The sequence below is a fragment of the Carassius auratus genome, chromosome 9, assembly GCF_003368295.1.
Source record: "Carassius auratus strain Wakin chromosome 9, ASM336829v1, whole genome shotgun sequence".
Taxonomy (NCBI): Eukaryota; Metazoa; Chordata; class Actinopteri; order Cypriniformes; family Cyprinidae; genus Carassius; species Carassius auratus.
In genome coordinates, this window is record NC_039251.1 from 8,877,664 (window position 1) to 8,895,963 (window position 18,300).

Here is an 18,300-nt window from a genome sequence, read left to right on the forward strand (position 1 = left end):
GCCAAATTACAAGAGGGGAAATTAATAGGACTGATAGGTCTATTAGTAAAAGTAATTGACTTTAGCTATCTTTGTTGCATTAAATGCCTATGGTCACTGTTCAAAAATAGAAAAAAAGCATTTTTTTGATTTTATGTTTGATATATATATATATATTTTTTTTTTCAAGCATGATCTAAAAACATAGGTATTAGCTCGTTTATAATTATTATATCTGATCCAGATAGAATAAATATGATTGTAAGTAAAATATCTTTTCAATATCTCCACAAAATAATGATATGATGGTGAGTAAGTAATGATGGAATTATAATGTATTCTTCAATCAACCAATTTAACATGTATAAGTGTTTTTAGCTCTTTATGGTTTAGATCCATACACAATTATTAATTGAAACCTCTACCTTTTGGAAACCTCCTCCTCCTCTCCTCCATCCGGTCGTTCTGGTGTTTCCTCCTGCTCCTCCATTCCGGCGGTGCTGGATGGGGTCTCCTCACTGCTCGGGGCTCTTTCGCTCTCCATATTGAAGCTGGTGAGAGGGAGATCGGCCGCCAGATCCTCCTCACTCCCCAAACTGAGCTGTGAGATCACAACACCTGTCAGCACCTCTCCATTACACCATCCCATATTTCTTTTTTCACACTTGAAATGGAAGAGACATCATGGGATACAATATACCATGCAGCAGTAAGTCATTCAGGGAAATCAGTACTAAAAAGTCACATATACATAATGCATTCTGCAAAATGAGTAATATGGTAAACACTTCAAGTTACCTGTGGCAGCTCTTCAGATGGTTCAGTGGGCGTGGCTGCTTGGCACTGTCCCTCAGTCTCAGACTCCGCCCCCTCCTCATCCACTTCATGAATAGTGGGCGTGACATCTGACGGGGGCATAGAAGTCTTCTTTTTTTTCCTCTTTTTCTTTCGCCGGCGGTCCATACTGAGCACCCTCTTGCGGAAACGCTGCGGGGGGAGATGGGTGGACAGGGGGTGGTGGGTGTGGTGAAACGTATGCCGGTGATCTATGAGTAAACACAGAGACATAGAGATTAAAATCCTGTTCACTTAACCAACTACATCTATAGCAATACAACCTATAAAGTTTTAATAATCAGTCATTAGAATAGGGAAGTCCTCTTTTTACAACTATACAGATTATGACACGTTTTTTTCTGGCTGATGAATGATAAAAACATTGACAGCCAATCGGAATCCTCATAAAGGATGACTGCGGACTAATTTGAGAATAATAGCTATGTATGAAATCATATAGCTGCCTGGGACAATGGTCAATTATACAATTTAGCACCATTATACAAACATATCTGATGCAGAATGGGCACCATCGATCAGACCATCAATAAGAATCAGGTATTCCAGAGAGCTGTGTAATAATAAGCAATGATAAAGTCTTTTAAAGGTCACCGATAACAAGGCTGCCATAGAAACATCCCCTCTAGTGCTAGCATTAGTGAATTCCTCTCACTCAAACATCTCTGTTGTCAGATATCTCCTATTTCACAGGCTTAAGTCTTGCATGTTGTTTTCAAAATGTGCATAAAATAAACAAGCACTACACTGATCAATAAATATGATTACTTTTCAATATTAATATATTTTATACACTACCGTTTAACAGTTTGAGTTTGCAATGAAAAAAATAAATGAATACTTTTATTCAGTAAGGATGCAAATGATCAGAAGTAACAGTATTTTGACAGTAAAGTGAAATTAAAGATTTATTTTTTCAAATAAATGCAATCCTTTTGAACTTTCTATTCATCAAATAATCCGGAAAAAACGTTTTCAACATTTAAAATAATAAGAAGCGTTCCATGAGTACTAAATCAGCAGATTTCTAAAGCATCATGTGACACTGGAGTAATGATGCTGAAAATTCAGGTTTGTATCACAGAAATTAATACAATTTTAAAACATATTAAAACAGAAAATAAAAAAAACAAATTTTTTTCTGCATTTTGGATCAGATAAATGCAGCCTGGATGAACATAAATGACTTATTTAAAAACCATCAAAAAAAAAAAAAGTTTAATGGTGGTGTAAAAGTATATCTGTTTGTTGACCAAAACAAAATTCCATTGTGTGCAATTCTGACCACAAAAATAATGCTAGCAATACAAAATTAATATGAGAACTGATTGGAATTTAAAAATGGGGAATTTACACAGGAAAACCGAGGGTGTAGGGTTGAAAAGTATGACTGATTTGCTAAAAAATCACAAAGACAACCTTTTTTTTCTTTGAAGTAACACTGATGAACTATGCACAAAAAGATGGGGAATGTGAAGTAAAGGAAATATAATATAAAAGAGTTTGTCTAAGACTGTGAATTTCATGCTGACTGTATGAGTAGTTCTAGCAACAGAGACGTTAATGTGTGATTTGTCCTGCAGCTGCCTCTCGGCTCCGCTGTGAATGAATCACAGGCTAGTTTACACCTCCCACTCCTGTCGCCACATGTAGATGGAAATGTGGGCCTTGATTTATCAGTGTCCGAAAAGTGACTGGCACTGACGCAGCCCCACAGGAGGCCAGGGAATGTGAGAGAGCCATTTAAAGTTTTGTCTGTACTTCTGAGGCACCTTCTGAAGAATTCAAATCTAAACATGGATTTTTCTAGCAACCTGATGCTTTGAAAACATTTAAAGCTCAATAGCTTTTAACAAGGTATGTTTTGAAATGACTGCATCTTTGACCTAATTTACACATTTATTAACATTCATCTCCAGGAATCCAGTCACAAGCAGTCAGCACAAATACTTATGTGCAAAAATATTTCCATGCATTTTGTCGAAACTGAACAGGACTCTAAGAGTGCTAACTGCCATGTGACAAACAGTTTTGGCTCAACTATGCTCAGATTCAAAGAAAATGGAGCGTGAAAATTGATATGAGATCAATACAAATTCAATCAAAATATTCTGAGGCCATTTTACATCGGTTACAGCATCGGCACAGCTACTGCGTGTTTTCATGGTAGAACAGATTTGATCAATCAATCCAGATTTGAAGAAAGTCAGAAATGCACTGATTACATTTAAATTATGAATGCTTATATATCCTATACCACCCACTGTGCAGGTCAACAATCAGTTATTTTAAAACAAGTTTTAAACTTTGCCATATTCATAAGTGAAAAACAACCATCTTATAGGAAAAAGGACCAGCAAAATACTTGAAATGTTGGTGGTAAAGTGTTTTTTTAGTATTATATATTATAATACTAAAATAACACTTAAATAAATAACAAAAATAAAAAAATTATTTACCTTTAACCTTTACACCAGTTTTAATTTCAGTAATTTTAACACGTTAACCTAAACTTATCTATTTCAGTTAGTTGCCTTTTCTGACCATTAAAATTATAATGAATGATGATTGAAAATTGAGTGCACATATTTGATCCTGAACCACAAAACCATAAGTAATACAGGTATATTTGTAGCAATAGCCAAAAATACACTTTATGGGTCAAAATAAATGATTTTTCTATTTTGCCAAAAATCATTGGGATGTTAGAGGGAACCTATTATGTTTGGACATAAATGGGTGTTGGCAGTGTGTGTTCACAACCACCCTATAATGATAAAAATCCACCCACTCCTTTTTTTAATTCCCATTAATCATAAGCAGTGTCTCCCAGCTATCTATTTTCATCACTGGTACTAATATGACGTCACTTTATGCTGTGTTCAACACCAAACGCGAATAGAGCGCCAAATTCGCATCTACCGCATCTAGTTTGCCGCTTGGACATTTTGAGATCAGTCGCACGTGAAATTCGCTTCATTCGCACGTGAAATTAACTTCACAACAGACGCAAATTCGCGTCATGGGGGGGCTTCTTCCAGCTGAGTTCAGCCGCCATTTTATTCGGATAATTTTCAAAATATTACTGTTATCGTGTCATGAAATGTAGTTTTAAAAGTATTTCAGGCGAGAATGTAGTTGTTTTAAACTCAAATATGCGGTTCATTTATAAAAAAACAAATGTGTTTCGGCAATTTTGGAGATGAGCTCCATGCGATCAGCGGGAGCTCAGAGTTCATGTATCCGCCGAGAGCAGCCTTACCTCGGCTATACCTTCTGACATTTGCTGCTGGCTCTGATGTCTCTTTAGTGGTTCAAGTATTTTTTGGTTCATAATACGCTAAGAACTTCATTTAGACCAGCGGTTCTCAATTCCAGTCCTCGTGCCCCACTGCTCTGCACATTTTGTACGTTTCTCTTAGCACTTCAGACGTTTGTTCTATTCGAACGTAAAGTGCCCTGCGAAGTGGCATTGAAGTGTGCAAGATGTTTAATTTAAATTGTATTTATTTACAGAGGTAAATGATGTCACAGTTGTCAGTGTGTAAAGACGCTGTGCAGCACAAATCAGTGAATGAATGTTCCGAAGTGAGGTAAACTTCAACAGATTTCACCTGCTCAGGGAGTAGGGAGCAATGAACAATGGGAACAGTTAATGCATGGAGCTCACTTCTAACAAGCTGATTATCTGAATCAGGTGTGTTAAAGTGGGGGGTCAAATGCTCGTTTTCACTCAATATCCTGTTAATATTGAGTACCTATAGAGTAGTACTGCATCCTTCATAACTCCAAAAAGTCTTTAGTTTTATTATATTCATAAGAGAAAGATTGTCTGTACCGATTTTTCCCGAAAAAACATGACCGACTGGAGGCGTGACGTGTGGGCGGAGCTAAAGAATCACGAGCGCGAGTAGGCTTTTGCGTTGAGAGCGTTTGGAAGCTGTGACACCGTGAGGAAAAAACCAACCAAAACAAACCATGGCTAACAGTCAGATTCAGCGTATATTTATGATCCAGAATCAGATCCCGAGGCTGAAACTGAACGAGAGCAGCATCAGCAACGACTCGCTCCGAGCGGGACTCGAACCCGGGTCTCCGGCATGGGAGGGGACGCACTAACAAGAAGGCAGAGATATTTGAAGCAGTTTTACTCACCGCCTGCGGTTCCAACACACGATCGTGACCCTTTTTCATTGGGATTGCATCATCCTTAAGACATAAACGATACCCAAATCCGGCGTCAAACTGGGCCATGTTTGTAAAACAAGCATCTTCGAAATGCAGGAAACAAACACAAACACCTGCACAACTCCGTTGGGCCACGAGGACTGAAAATTGAGAACCGCTGATTTAGACAACTTTAAAGGCGGTTTTTTTAGTGCGTATTTAACATGTTTTGCACCCTCAGATTCCAGATTTTCAAATAGTTGTATCTCAGACAAATATTGTCCTTTCCTAACAAACCATACATCAATGAAAGCATATTTATTCTGCTTTTGGATGATGCATAAATCTCAGTAAAAAAATAAAAAATAAAATGTACCCTTATGACTGTTTTTGTGGTCCAGGGTCACATAGAATTGTGATGAGTTACACATCAGACAGTACTTACACTCAAAGTCTTTCTCATTGTAGCTGCGGCCCATTTTGTCTGCTCCGTTGATGGCAGACTCAGTGATGATGTCCCCAAACCTCTCCACAGACAAGGCCTTCTCCCATTCCTCATCTTCTTGTCCTGCTGTGGAGCCCTTCTCTTCTTCCGACAAAACCTGCAGACGAGATCATTTGAAACCACACAGTAAGTGCCAGACAGATGTTCCACGTGCTATAACACATTGGAGGAAGTAAGGGAAATAAACGTGAGGCCAAATGATTTCTTCTGGCATGCTCTGTAACAGCCAGATGTTTCATGTTCTCTCAGCTTGAACCACAACCACACGTCCATTAGCGCTTACCCAGTGCGCCGCAGTTGTGGATGGGTTATCAACCATGTGTCATTATTTGGAGCCCACTGAAGAACAGGGCATTAATGTGACTAAGAAGCACCATGCAGATTCTAGGTGGGGTTTTTTTTCATTACGTCATGCTAACTTGGCCCCTTCATACAACCCCTTGGCCCCTTGAGCCTTGTCAGATTTGGTGACCCTGTTGTTTGCCATCAGAGAAATATGCTTTCTAGAATATAAACTGAAGAAGTTCAGACATCACCAGAGAGAATTTTGATAAAAAATAAAATACATTTTGTGTTAAAAAGTGAGGGGTAACAGGCACCAGACCAAATTGCTTTCTAAAATATAGAAAAAAGAAGTTTAGACATCACTACGGTTAATTTAGGGGCATTATACAGACACTCACTTGAAAATATTGTTATATAATAATATTATTATTATATAACTACTAATAATAATGCTAATATTAATAATACATATTCATTCATTCAAATATGCATATTAGTAATAATCTACATTATTAATGTACATTAATAAGAATATTGTTATTAAGTTCATAAGAATAAAAAGAATACAATTATTCATTCATTCATTTTGTCTTTTAGCAAAGGTCAGTGACATGAAGTGCCTAACCTTTATAACTTGTTGTTTCTAATTTATTTATTTTTTTCTAATTTATTTTTGCAACCATGTTACATTAACCATGAATTTCTAAACAGTTTAAATATCAGATTTGTTGACAAATGCATATTTATTAAATAGGATTATAATCATAATCTAAATTGTTTTAAATTAGGCATTACTACTAATAAATGAATACTATTATATACTATTTTATTCTTTTTATTAAAACATTAATACTAAACTTTTACTGCTGCTGCTGCTACTGCTAATACTAATGGAAGTCACCTAACATTTGGCTGGTGAGCAGCAGGCTTTGAAGAGCGAGGGTGGGATAAAGCATGCTGATGGGCTACAAGGCCCGCAGATCAGTTAGAGTAAATGTCAGTATGTCAGCAGGAAGCCGACAGCAGCCCTGCAGCACCCCCATCAACAACCACAACTGCATTCAACACCATTTCTGTCATGTCAAACGAGCAACAAGATGCAAAACAGCCAACTGAACACAGCAAGCATAAAAGCCTACAAATCATTTACCCTGAGGCATTAAAACAAACATTTGCTTTGATTCTTCAGCAACATATTCTAATGGCGTATTGGCAATTGTCAGCCATCTGCATAATTAACCAAAGCAGATGGGGAAAATTCAGCAAAACTGTAAAGAGATGGACGAACGAGGTACTAATTAAAGAAAACAAAGTCTTTTTTGTTGACTGTGTCCCTCGGCTTTGCGTAAATTAATGAGGACAACATTTCATTAAACTCTCGGTGTCTGCACGCTGTGTGCCGTTCTTTTATCACCGCAGAAGTGCTGACTTTGATGAAGACACTGACCGGTGAAGTCAAATGATAAATGGCTTGCTCTCACAATAACAGGAGACTTGGAAATGAGCCAGTGTGGGAAACAGACAGAGAGGATGCTGGGAAAGGCCACTCTGCTGTATCACACCATTTCTGCTCTTTCATGTCCACTTTTCCAACCTCTCAAATGTCTTTCGAGCAGAGCTTGGTTGAGAATCTCTTTCTTGTCTATGTGTGTCACAAAACCGGTCAAAACATCTACAAATATATTTATGGAAGGCCTAATGTTTTGCACCAAATTCAATAGGAAGAAATTTAAAATTATGTTTTGATGTAATAGTGGGACTATTACATTTTTTAGAAAGCAAATGCAAAAATAAAACATTATTTCAAATGTAAAATGTATTTATACATCATCACTACTTTTGTTGCCTTTGCTATGTGCTGTTAAAAAAATAAAGCAATTATAGTATTTTTACTGTCATGCTGTAAAAAACTATACTGGGTGTCATGCACACAAAATACATTTTATTCAGGAATGGGTTTAAAAAACACAGAATGCCAACTTCGCCAAATCGCCATTACTATGAACAAAAGCTTGCAACACTTGCCACGCCTCCGGTGTCTTCTGATTGGCCCACATAACTCAAAGACATCTGGATGAATTACAGTAACGATCAATTGGTGGTTAATTGTGGCAGAAAATGAAGCTCCCAATGCAAAAATCTGAATGATCTTAACACTGTGGATTAAGATATATCCACCTTATTTTTCCTGTAAGAGCGTGCTACGTGGCCATTCGTAAATTTTATGTGCAAGGCTTCTGGTCTCATCTGCTTCCAGGTAATTTTAGCTGTACAAAACAGATGGTTTTGCTGCTTGATTCTGCAAACTAGTGTGTCTTACCATATTATATTAATTATCTTAATTATGAACACAGTGGTTTGTAGCTTTAACATTTGCTGCACTGTTATTCTTCTCAGTGTTTTCCGGTAGCCGCTAATGAACCGGAAGTCTTACACATTCACAGACAACTACTATATTGAAAAATAAATTGTATTATATATGTACAATATAAGTGTAAAATGTTTTTATGAGCAGCTGTGTAACATTGTTCCTTTTCTCTACCTCTCTGTTTGGTCATTCATTCTTTGTTTCTCTCAAATAATTGCCCCTTCTTAATTACCATAATGTAACAAAAGAACAAAACAAACAAACAATGAGGGGCTTTTTAGAATATTACTTTTTGAACAGCATTTCCCACCATTTCTGTACTCATTGAAATCGAGGAGCCCAAACAGCATTTGCTCTTGCAGTTCTCTAATTGTGCAAATGAGCGAGACTGAGTGCAAGTGCTCCTAATAAAGGTTACGGATTGCAGCTCTCTTTATTTCAACCGTGAGGTGAACAGAATGACAATGGGATTCAGTGAAGGCTGACAAATGTGTTTGCCTGCTGCAAGCAAAGCACTCTGGGTAAACGGTAGATAGAGTTACATACGTCAACAGGCGGCTGCCTGCTCTGGCGAGAAGGCGTCACAGTGCCAACATTTCAGTGATAGAAGATAGGGGCAGAATCGGGAAACATCCTCAAGTCAGGATTCGAACTTGGGACGCCCATAGCGCTGCATGCTACCCAGGCGCCAACTCTTCGTAGTTTAATACTGAAGACAATAACAGACCAACACATCCATAATCAGGTTTCATTTTAATTCACAAATGCATCCATGAATGATTTTCCCTCACTCTGTAAATTAGCTTCGTTCTCTTTTTGTGATTGTATATCCTGTTGGATCAGAAAATATATACATAGCGGTGACAAAATCTTGTAGAAATACCTCTAAAGCAACATAATTGTGAACTTGACAAATCTATATAATTACATTTATTTCTATATGCTATATTCTACATACAGCCAAGTATGTATGCCAAGTATACAGCCACCTGTCTCACAAATGGACCATTGACACACTATCTACAATCATAATTAGGAGTGTCAATGGTTCACTTGAGAGATAGGTGACAGTAATGCACTTACAAGTCTGCAATCCTCCATAATGCAAGAAGAAACCCTCACGTGCTTGCTGCTGTGAAGCGCGTTCACAAGAGTTCTAACAGTTCATAATTTGGGTTCTACTGAAGAACAAAATGTCGCCTACATTTAGAATGCCCTGGGGGTAAGCAGATAAACATCTAATTTTCATTTTTGGGTGAATTATCCCTTTAATTCAGGCAACTTTATCAGTTGCGTACAGGATGCGATGACAATGTAAGGGTCTTTGCATTTTTATGTTTTTGCAAGCCTATGCAATTGAAGCCAATGCTGTACTGCAATTACAAATATTGCAAGCAAATTTGGATTTAGTATTTCAGCCATTTTACTCACTATTCTGGATTTATGAATGCAATTTTAACAAATGACTAATAGCAAAGAAAGAAAATCATACTCCGTGAACTAGCTTAATTTTTTTTTTTTTTTTTTTTTTTTGTGGTTGTATATAAACTTGAGAGGATATTAAGTTCATTCAATACAGTATCAATATTAGTTCCTACTCTTGAAACAATAGTGCAGAAAACTTAAATGACACTATATTCCTCCACAGTGGATCCCTCCTGTAGGCCTGGAATTTGCTGAAGGAAATTGATCATTTCTCCTCAGACTTGAATTTATGTTCAGGGACAAAGTATTTATTTCCTTCAAGAGGAAGAAAACTACATGTAATGTGATGTAACAAATCAGGAAATCCTTTATTTCCCCTAGTCTAATTAGAAATAGTTGTCTCCAGACAAAAAAAAAAAACAAAACAAAAAACCTGAAGCAAATCATTAAGTCATTTACCAGCAATCTTAGGAAGGTCTCCTGTCACCTCTGTGCTTGCCTGCTGCATTTTGTGTTCTGAAATGGATACGCAAAAAATTATTTCATCATCATCTTAACCTTGTACCCACATGCACAGTCTCATCAAGTCTTTCTGATGCAAGCAGGAGTAATTAAAAACCTTAAGGCTAGAGAAAAGAAAGCAGTATTTTCTGATGAAAATCTGTAAAATCTCTTGACAAATGTCAACAAATTATCATTTTGAATATGGCTTTGAACAATGAAAATGTATTCAGTTGGTATACATTTAATTAGATACTGTAATTTCTCACTTGCATATACAAACATAACATTCTTGTAATACAAAACAATTGTCTTGTACTGATTAATCAACTATGAAAGTAAAAATATATTATTTAGTTAGTATTCCTGTAGGGCCTTATCTTAAAATTACAAATTTGAGCATTTGCTAATCAACACAAAACTACAATTATGAATGTTTAACAATGAAACGTTGTTGCCAGTGATTGTGTATTAGATGATAATACTGCTGCTACACACCCAAACTGCTTACATCTGTATCTTCTGACAAAGCCATCTTTGCTTTCATTTAGACTCATTACATTCCTCTACCTAATGTCAACTTTGTTTCAGCATTGTTCCTAGAAAGGTGTGAAAACAGCTACAAACTGGTATGTTTTTTTGTTTGTTTGTTTTTGACTCTTGATGTGACATGACTCTTCATTTTCCACCTAGTATTCATAATAGATTCAGGCATGGTTACAGCAGTACCATCATTTGCAACCATATTGTGCTGTTGCTGATATTGAGCGCACGACAAAGAAGTAAGTCCCAAGCCTTTCAATACTACAGCCACAAAGAGCACAATAGAGCCAGGAGCTGAGGTAACACAACATAATACAATTCAACAATAATCGGCAAGGAAAGATCAGAAATGGGTAGAACTTATACAAAAGCAAAGGAGAGCCTATTCACTTAATAAACAAGACACAGGTAAACCAAATTAATGATTTAGGGCAACTCAGGAAAACTATGGCTATGTTCGAAATGGCTTACTTGCTTACTGCATACTCCTTACTGCCCAGTACACAGTGAATACTGCCTACTATTTTTTTAAAGAATAGTTTGGGAAACAGTATACGACAGTATTTAGTAGTATGCTAAAGTGTTATTACATGACAAAACATTAATTCAGCACAGCTGCTGAGGTTACCTCACAAATAAATGTACTAAAAATTATTTTTACAAAGGCTTGGTAATTAAGGATTCATACTAGTGAACGATACTTTATTGTCCTTTCGAACTTTACACTGAACAGAACTAATAATAATTGTGTAAATAGCAGTTAGGTGGTAGATATTTATATTTCAGTGCTGTAGTACATTATAAAACAGTATGCAATAACAGTGTGTTTAAATTATCATTCTTAAAAATATTATTAAATGAATGCAACTTCGTAGGGACAAAAACCCTCCCTACACCTATACTGCTGACCACCTAATAAAACTTTTTTTTGTTTCTGTCATTTCGGTGATTAATATTTTATAAACAAGGCCTAGTTTGACGATGGATTTTCTCATCACTTGATACTGAAAGATGGAGCGGTCCCAACTCCCAACCTTAAAGAATCCCAGTTGTGACAGTTCTGTTTTTGCTTTGTCAGCATGGTGCATGGAGTCTAGATTGATGTGGAAAAAAGCAATTTAATGCAGTTTAACAAGGTAGCAACCAAAACTATATTTTATGTATTTATGTAGAGATTTACCATCTTGACAGAGCCCTTGATCCTAGTCGCATGTAGAGGACCTAAAGACTACAACATAATGTTACATAGTCTACGGTTGTTAACAGCTCTAAAATATTAAAAGGCAAATAGCAAAAGTCAAAACTTAAACATGTCAAATAGATGTGCAGCCTTTAAAACTCCATTTAAAGGCCTACTACTTGCGTTAAAACAAAAATAAATAAAAAAATTCTAATAATAAAAACCTCATTAAACGTTTCTCCAGCACATGAACATTATCTATAATGTGTCTTGATCATGAACACTAGTTAAACAGAAAACAAACAGAAAATTAAGAAGGTTCATTACTTTTTAAAAATAAGATTGAAAAGCAGAGACTTGTTTTTATACATTTTTATTTTTTCAAAACTCCATACGCTGAGGACATCTGCTGGTTGAAGTCACAACAACAGTGGCAACAAGGCCACAAAATATGTTGAATTACAAATCATGTTTCAAAAAGTGTCGTCTTTGACAGTATTACAAAGTGTTAGCAATAATGTCCGTAATTATCAGCATCAGATACTTTGTATAACATGTAGCAGTTTTGGTCAAATCCATGACTTTGTCAAGATTTGTGAATGTTTTTCAGCAGAAGCTAAACAGAATACTGTATGAAACAGTGGCACACAGCCTCAAATAACATAGCTATTCAAGTAATTAATCAAGTAAAGATTAAGTAATAAAGATCACAGCACATAGATTTCTGTTTTTACTAAAGGCCCAATCACTTTTCACAGAGAAAGCATGCAAATATTCATGAGGGTGTTGGAAAGCAGTTGTTTTTCAGTCCAACAGCCCTAAGGTATCGCATCTAGTACTTCTGAAAAACTTATTTTATTAAATTGTTTAATTATTATGTTAAAATCCACTAGAAATCAAAGTACCCGTACTACTGACATTCCACTGAAAGCACAGGTATGTCTGCTAAGACTGGCCTGCATATCAAGTGACTGTGGAGGCCCACCAGAGCCGTTTGTGTAAGTACAGAATACTCATTCATTCTCACAGTCACTATTAAGTACTGACCTTTCCACGAAGCCAAGGACAGAGAGTCAATCCCTGTCTGACACTTACACCAAGGCTGCAAATTTAAGTAGAAAAAAAAATATTATTTTAGATGTAAAATTTTGTATTATTATTATTATTATAAATTATTTGTAAAAAGAAATTTATTGGCTGTAGTATAAATCACTGAATACAAATATCACAACACATATGTTAAAGGGGTCATATGATGTTGCTTAAAAAAAAAAACATTATTTTCTGTAATGCAATGTGTTTATGCGGTTTAAAGTAAAAAAAAAAAAAAAAAAAAAAAAAAAAAACATTATTTCCACATACTGTACATTATTGGTTCTCCTATATGCCCCGCCTTTCTGAAACATGTTTTTTTTCCAGTGCATCGTGATTGGCCGAATACCTCAAGTGTGTGACGAAAATGTTTCGCGCCTTACCATACTGTGATGCCATGTTCCGTTCAGAACACTGATGCAACAAGAAAAAAACGTTAAAACACATTACAAACGAGTTATTTGTTGCATCCAGTGGGGACATAATTACTGATTATAATAACTTAATTATAATATTATAATACTGTCTTTTTACATGTTGCGTTGCATTGTGCCATGCTGCGTAAACATAAAACCATGTCTGGAGAAATGACTTTATCTATACCCCCCCTTGATTGTAAAGCACTTTGGGTGTACAACAACACACAATAAAGTGCTATATAAATACATCATTCATTCATTTATTGTGTAAGAAGCATGCTATATCAATAAACTAGACTTGCCTTACAGCTCAATGACCTCGGCAGAGAGAACAGACAAGCTGCTCTACACATGTGGCTCTTGACAACATTGCAGCTCAAAGATGCTGCCAAGAAGTGATGGGAGATGAGAATGATGTAAAAGAGATGTTTTGCTTTTGCCTGTAATCGTGAGTCATTGCCTTATAAACAACTTCATTAGCATCATTAAAGACCTGCAAGCAGAGACACCTTCTTCTCCTTAAAAACACCAGATCACCCTGCTCACTGCTGGCATTTCACTAGCACACTACGGCTAGATTCACAGCATCTGCCCTTTCACACAGTACCAGCCATGACTCACCATCACTATTGAAAAATATTTCATCACACGGTTTTGAAAAGAGAGATTTCAGGCAGAAAAGGTCTGCTTCCGTTTCTCCAGGATCTCACACATATGTCAAAAGCAGTTCAAATGTGCGTTCCTGAAGCAATGAAGCTGGACTTTTAACTTTTAATTAATTCATATTTATTTATTTATTTCATTATTTATCGAATAATTAATCCCAAGCCGTTTCATGTTGACGTCAACATGAAACATTAGCTTATTGCCACTCACTTATTTGTCTTTTCACCTTGGTCTGAATGAAAATGCAAATTCATTCTGTGATGAGAGGGGCGGGGCCTGGAGCCGTGGGAACTGAGCGAGGCTGGTGGAGTGAGAGTAATAATGAGCCACACCTGCACCACTCACCGGTCTCGAGTCCCACGGAGGAGCTCCGGAAGGACAAAAGGAGGAGTGACAGCAGTGCAAGACGAGAGAGGACCAGACCTGGGTTTTATTCTGTGTTTTAGTTTTGTTTATGCTTATTTTATTACTAAAGATTTATTAATGTCCGCCGGTTTCCACCTCCTTCTTCCCGACTTACAAAAATTGTTACATATTCTTTGCCACTAGGTGCCGCTTTTGGAGTGGTAAGAATAGCTGTTTCCCTGGTAACGCTGTACACAAAGCAGCACTGTGCTCACAAACTCTCTTTTAATTAATGACAGATGAATGATGAAATGAAAATGAGACCAATCGGACCAATCACTGCAGACTAGCATCATGCAAAGGAGGGATTTGTAAAAAATTAATCGTTGAACAAATCGTTTGGGTGTCATTGAGCAAATAAAGTAAAAATAAATGCATATTATAAAACAATGAAAATGTTTTGTTTTTGTTTACCTTGAATGCATGTCATCCTGTTGTTGGGGACTCCCAAAACCAAAATATGAACCTTTCATTACCCATAATAGTGGCACTTTTATTTTCCTTCCTTACTGGTTGCATGCAGCAACATTTAACACAACCAGTGAAGTATGTTTTAATAAAACAGCCAGAAAGACTCACAAATTAGCAGTCATAATAATATTGTTAACAATAATAAAAATGAACAATTTAACTAAAATTATAAAACTACAAATTATGAAAATTTACATAAATTTAAATAAAAATTGTAAACTTAAAATTTTGTCTAAAACTGACTGATAAGCTTATGTTGATGCACTAAAATACATTTTTAAGTAAATAATGAAGTTGGATTTAATACATTTAATGAAAAAATTTAAATTGATAGCATAACTAGACAACTAAAAACAAGATAGTGCTAAAAGTAAAGTAAAAAAAACAATAAAATAATTTAAAGCTAAATATAAATATGTAAAAAATATAAAAATCATGACAAATGACTAACACTTAAATAAATTTAAAAAAGACAATTTAAAAATAAAAGCTAATTAAAAATATTAATACATATTATAGTAGTACATAATATAAAAACAACACTGCAAATTAGTCTCAAACTCATATAATTTTGTATGTAAGGTTCATGAGACTCAAATTCATAAATATGAACTATACATTTATATATAAATGTTACAATTAAAAAAAAAAACATTATTATTATTTTTTTAACTATATCCATAATATAAATTATTACTACAAGAATTATTAAGGAACCAGAATTGTTAAGTTGTTTCGCTAAAAGCATTGAAATATTCTCATGGATTCTCATCTTCAACTGACCAGGAGATGATTATCAAGAATAGATATTTTAGTTATCAAGATATGTATAAGAATCAAACCCAGTACTTTCCCAGTATGCATCAGTCTATTCGAGCATGCAAGTCTGTTTACAAGTCATCTAACTTGAATCATAATAACATGGTCTGTTTCTGTACAGTAAAACACATGCTGTAACTTTTTTAAGTAGAAGATCAATGTTGGCCCTCCCAACCTGAACAGGTGGCATCAGGATTGAGGAGGGCAGTTACCCCAGCTGCACACAGCAGTATGAGATCATCGTCGCCATGACAACATGAGCTCAGACCACTGAGAACAGAGAGATCCTCGACCCCGTGCAGTGTAAACACTGATAACACAGCGTCTAGCGGAGACCTCAGGGGACCGATTAGGACCTGACATCTATTCCAGGGACAGTCCATCCTATAAGATCTCATCTTATTTCTCTCATAAACATGCTAAGGCTTGGGGAAATGTTCATTTATGTTCAGAAGGCATAAACTAATAACCTCATGGTTTGATCTGATATGAAAAAGACTTTGATTTCCTATTGGTTAGAGACATTTACTTTGCAGTTTTAACTGTAGCATCTCCCACTGCTGTAATACTCATTATGATACAACAATGTTCACAGCACTGCTACTAAAAGTAAATTATATTTTGTAGTGAATTTGCCTTCTGGATTGAATGTGATTAGATTAGAACAATTAAGCAAATAAAACGACATAACTAAGTGAGTGTATTCTGATCCATGAACAAATGACTCTTTTGAGTCAGATTACACACAGATTAGATGAGTCAGATTTAATCCGATTAAATTACACACAATCTAAAAAATGACTAAATTAACCCAACTCACTTGTTGACAACGTGTAGCTGAAATATGATAGAAAACAAGCATTGTGTGTATGTTGTGGCCAGTTCACATGCGTGTGGAAACACTGTGCAACAATCATACTCTATTTATAAAATGTCCTGTCCTTTTTCAAGTGAGTTCAACAGTTTGGTATAGGGACTCACTGGCTCTCAGTCCTCCATTCACAGCAGAGCTTCACACATCCGTCTGTATAAGGTGAAGGAGCGTTTCTGAGTCACCCTTCTGGACCGCAATGCAGAGGTGTAAATTCAGCCTGACTGGTTTTAAACAGCTTTATACCACATTACATATCCTTCATTACTTTTGCATTTGGGAAGCATAAAGTCTCTGTTGAATGTGAGAGAAGAGAATTGTTGTATAAATCTACCTCTGTGTAATGCATATTTAGCATTTAGTACTTCGAAGTCAACAAGAAACGCAACAAATTTCACTTCCATATTCAGATTGAAATATTGTAAAAAAAAAAAAAAAAGTAATAAGCACTGGAAATAAGATTAATTTTAACATTTTAACTATGAATACAAAATTCTACAAAAAAGTGATTGATTGAGAATATATGATATATAAAATATGAAATTTAATTAAAATCTTACAAAAAATGTGTGTGTGTGTGTGTGTGTATGTCTGACAGACATATATATATGCAAAATAATATAAATTAAATGATTCATATATTAATATAATAAAATATCTTTATTTTATTTTGTAAAACTGTACTTATATGCCATTTTATTACTGTTTTGCTATATTATTGATCAAATGCATGCCGTCTGGTGAACTTAAAGAGATTTATTAAAAAACAAAAATGTAGAAATAGAAAAATCACAATTATGCAACTTTAGACTAGTAGTGCATATGTTGGGTAACCAAGCCAATATTTTTATGATTGAATATGATGAATATATGTTGGATGAATACTATTTCATATATTTAATATTAATATAAATACATTTTATCTTTATAAATAAATAAAACATTTATTTACTTATTGCTTATTTATTATCTTTATTTGTGTCTGTGTTTTTTAAGCTTTGGTGCTAGGTTTTATTAACTCAAAGAAAAAAATAGATTGAAAAAAAAGAAGAAAACAAATTCCAAAATACTGGGGGATAAATATGTCCTTATAATATAAATGATGTATAATGAAATATGAAATGATGTATAATGAAAACTGAATGAAAAACACATTACTTTTGACTGTTCACACTGAAGTCATACAGAAAAAAATTGAGTCTGAAAATGTAATTGCCGTGGAACATCATTTCCAGAAAAAAACATGTTCAGAAACATGAGCTGTATGTCCTGCTGCCACTGAATTTTATGGGAAGTATAAATACCATTTGGTCAAATATTTCCGTGTGGGAAATCAGTGCGCAGTTCTGGGCTGGACTGAAACATCAGTGCATCAATCATTGAACACTTTCTGTTTACTCCATCTGGCCAAATCCTCTCACTTACTGCTATTGATTTCTTCATTCCATGTTGATTTTTGCCAATTCAAAGAGGAGGCACTGTTTGTGGGGAGTCTGCATCAACATACGGAATGCTAATTATTTCTTTAGAAAGCAATAAAGTCACAAATGTACAGCATTAACATGTTGATTTTGTCTTGGTTGTAATACTACGACTCCTGCACACTATTTTATCACTAAACATTCTCTCTGCTGAAACATGATATGAGGATCTCTTCAGCACAGACACAGCATCCCAAATGGCCATCCACATGCAGGTCAACACCAGGCAATTAATCTGCTATCTGATGCCATGGTGAGCAGATTGCTG

General features: G+C 35.4%; 1 protein-coding gene across 1 annotated transcript in view; it reads right to left on the reverse strand.

Moving 5' to 3' along the window:
- The window catches only part of LOC113108291 (anion exchange protein 3-like), a 74,983-nt gene that overhangs the window by 37,511 nt on the left and 19,172 nt on the right, over positions 1-18,300 (reverse strand). Inside the window, exons 3-5 of the mRNA XM_026271241.1 lie at positions 5,447-5,603; positions 778-1,025; positions 405-580 (exon numbers count right to left, since the gene is read on the reverse strand). Of these exons, the coding sequence (XP_026127026.1) occupies positions 405-580; positions 778-1,025; positions 5,447-5,603 (581 nt within the window). The remainder of the gene's footprint in view (positions 1-404; positions 581-777; positions 1,026-5,446; positions 5,604-18,300) is intronic.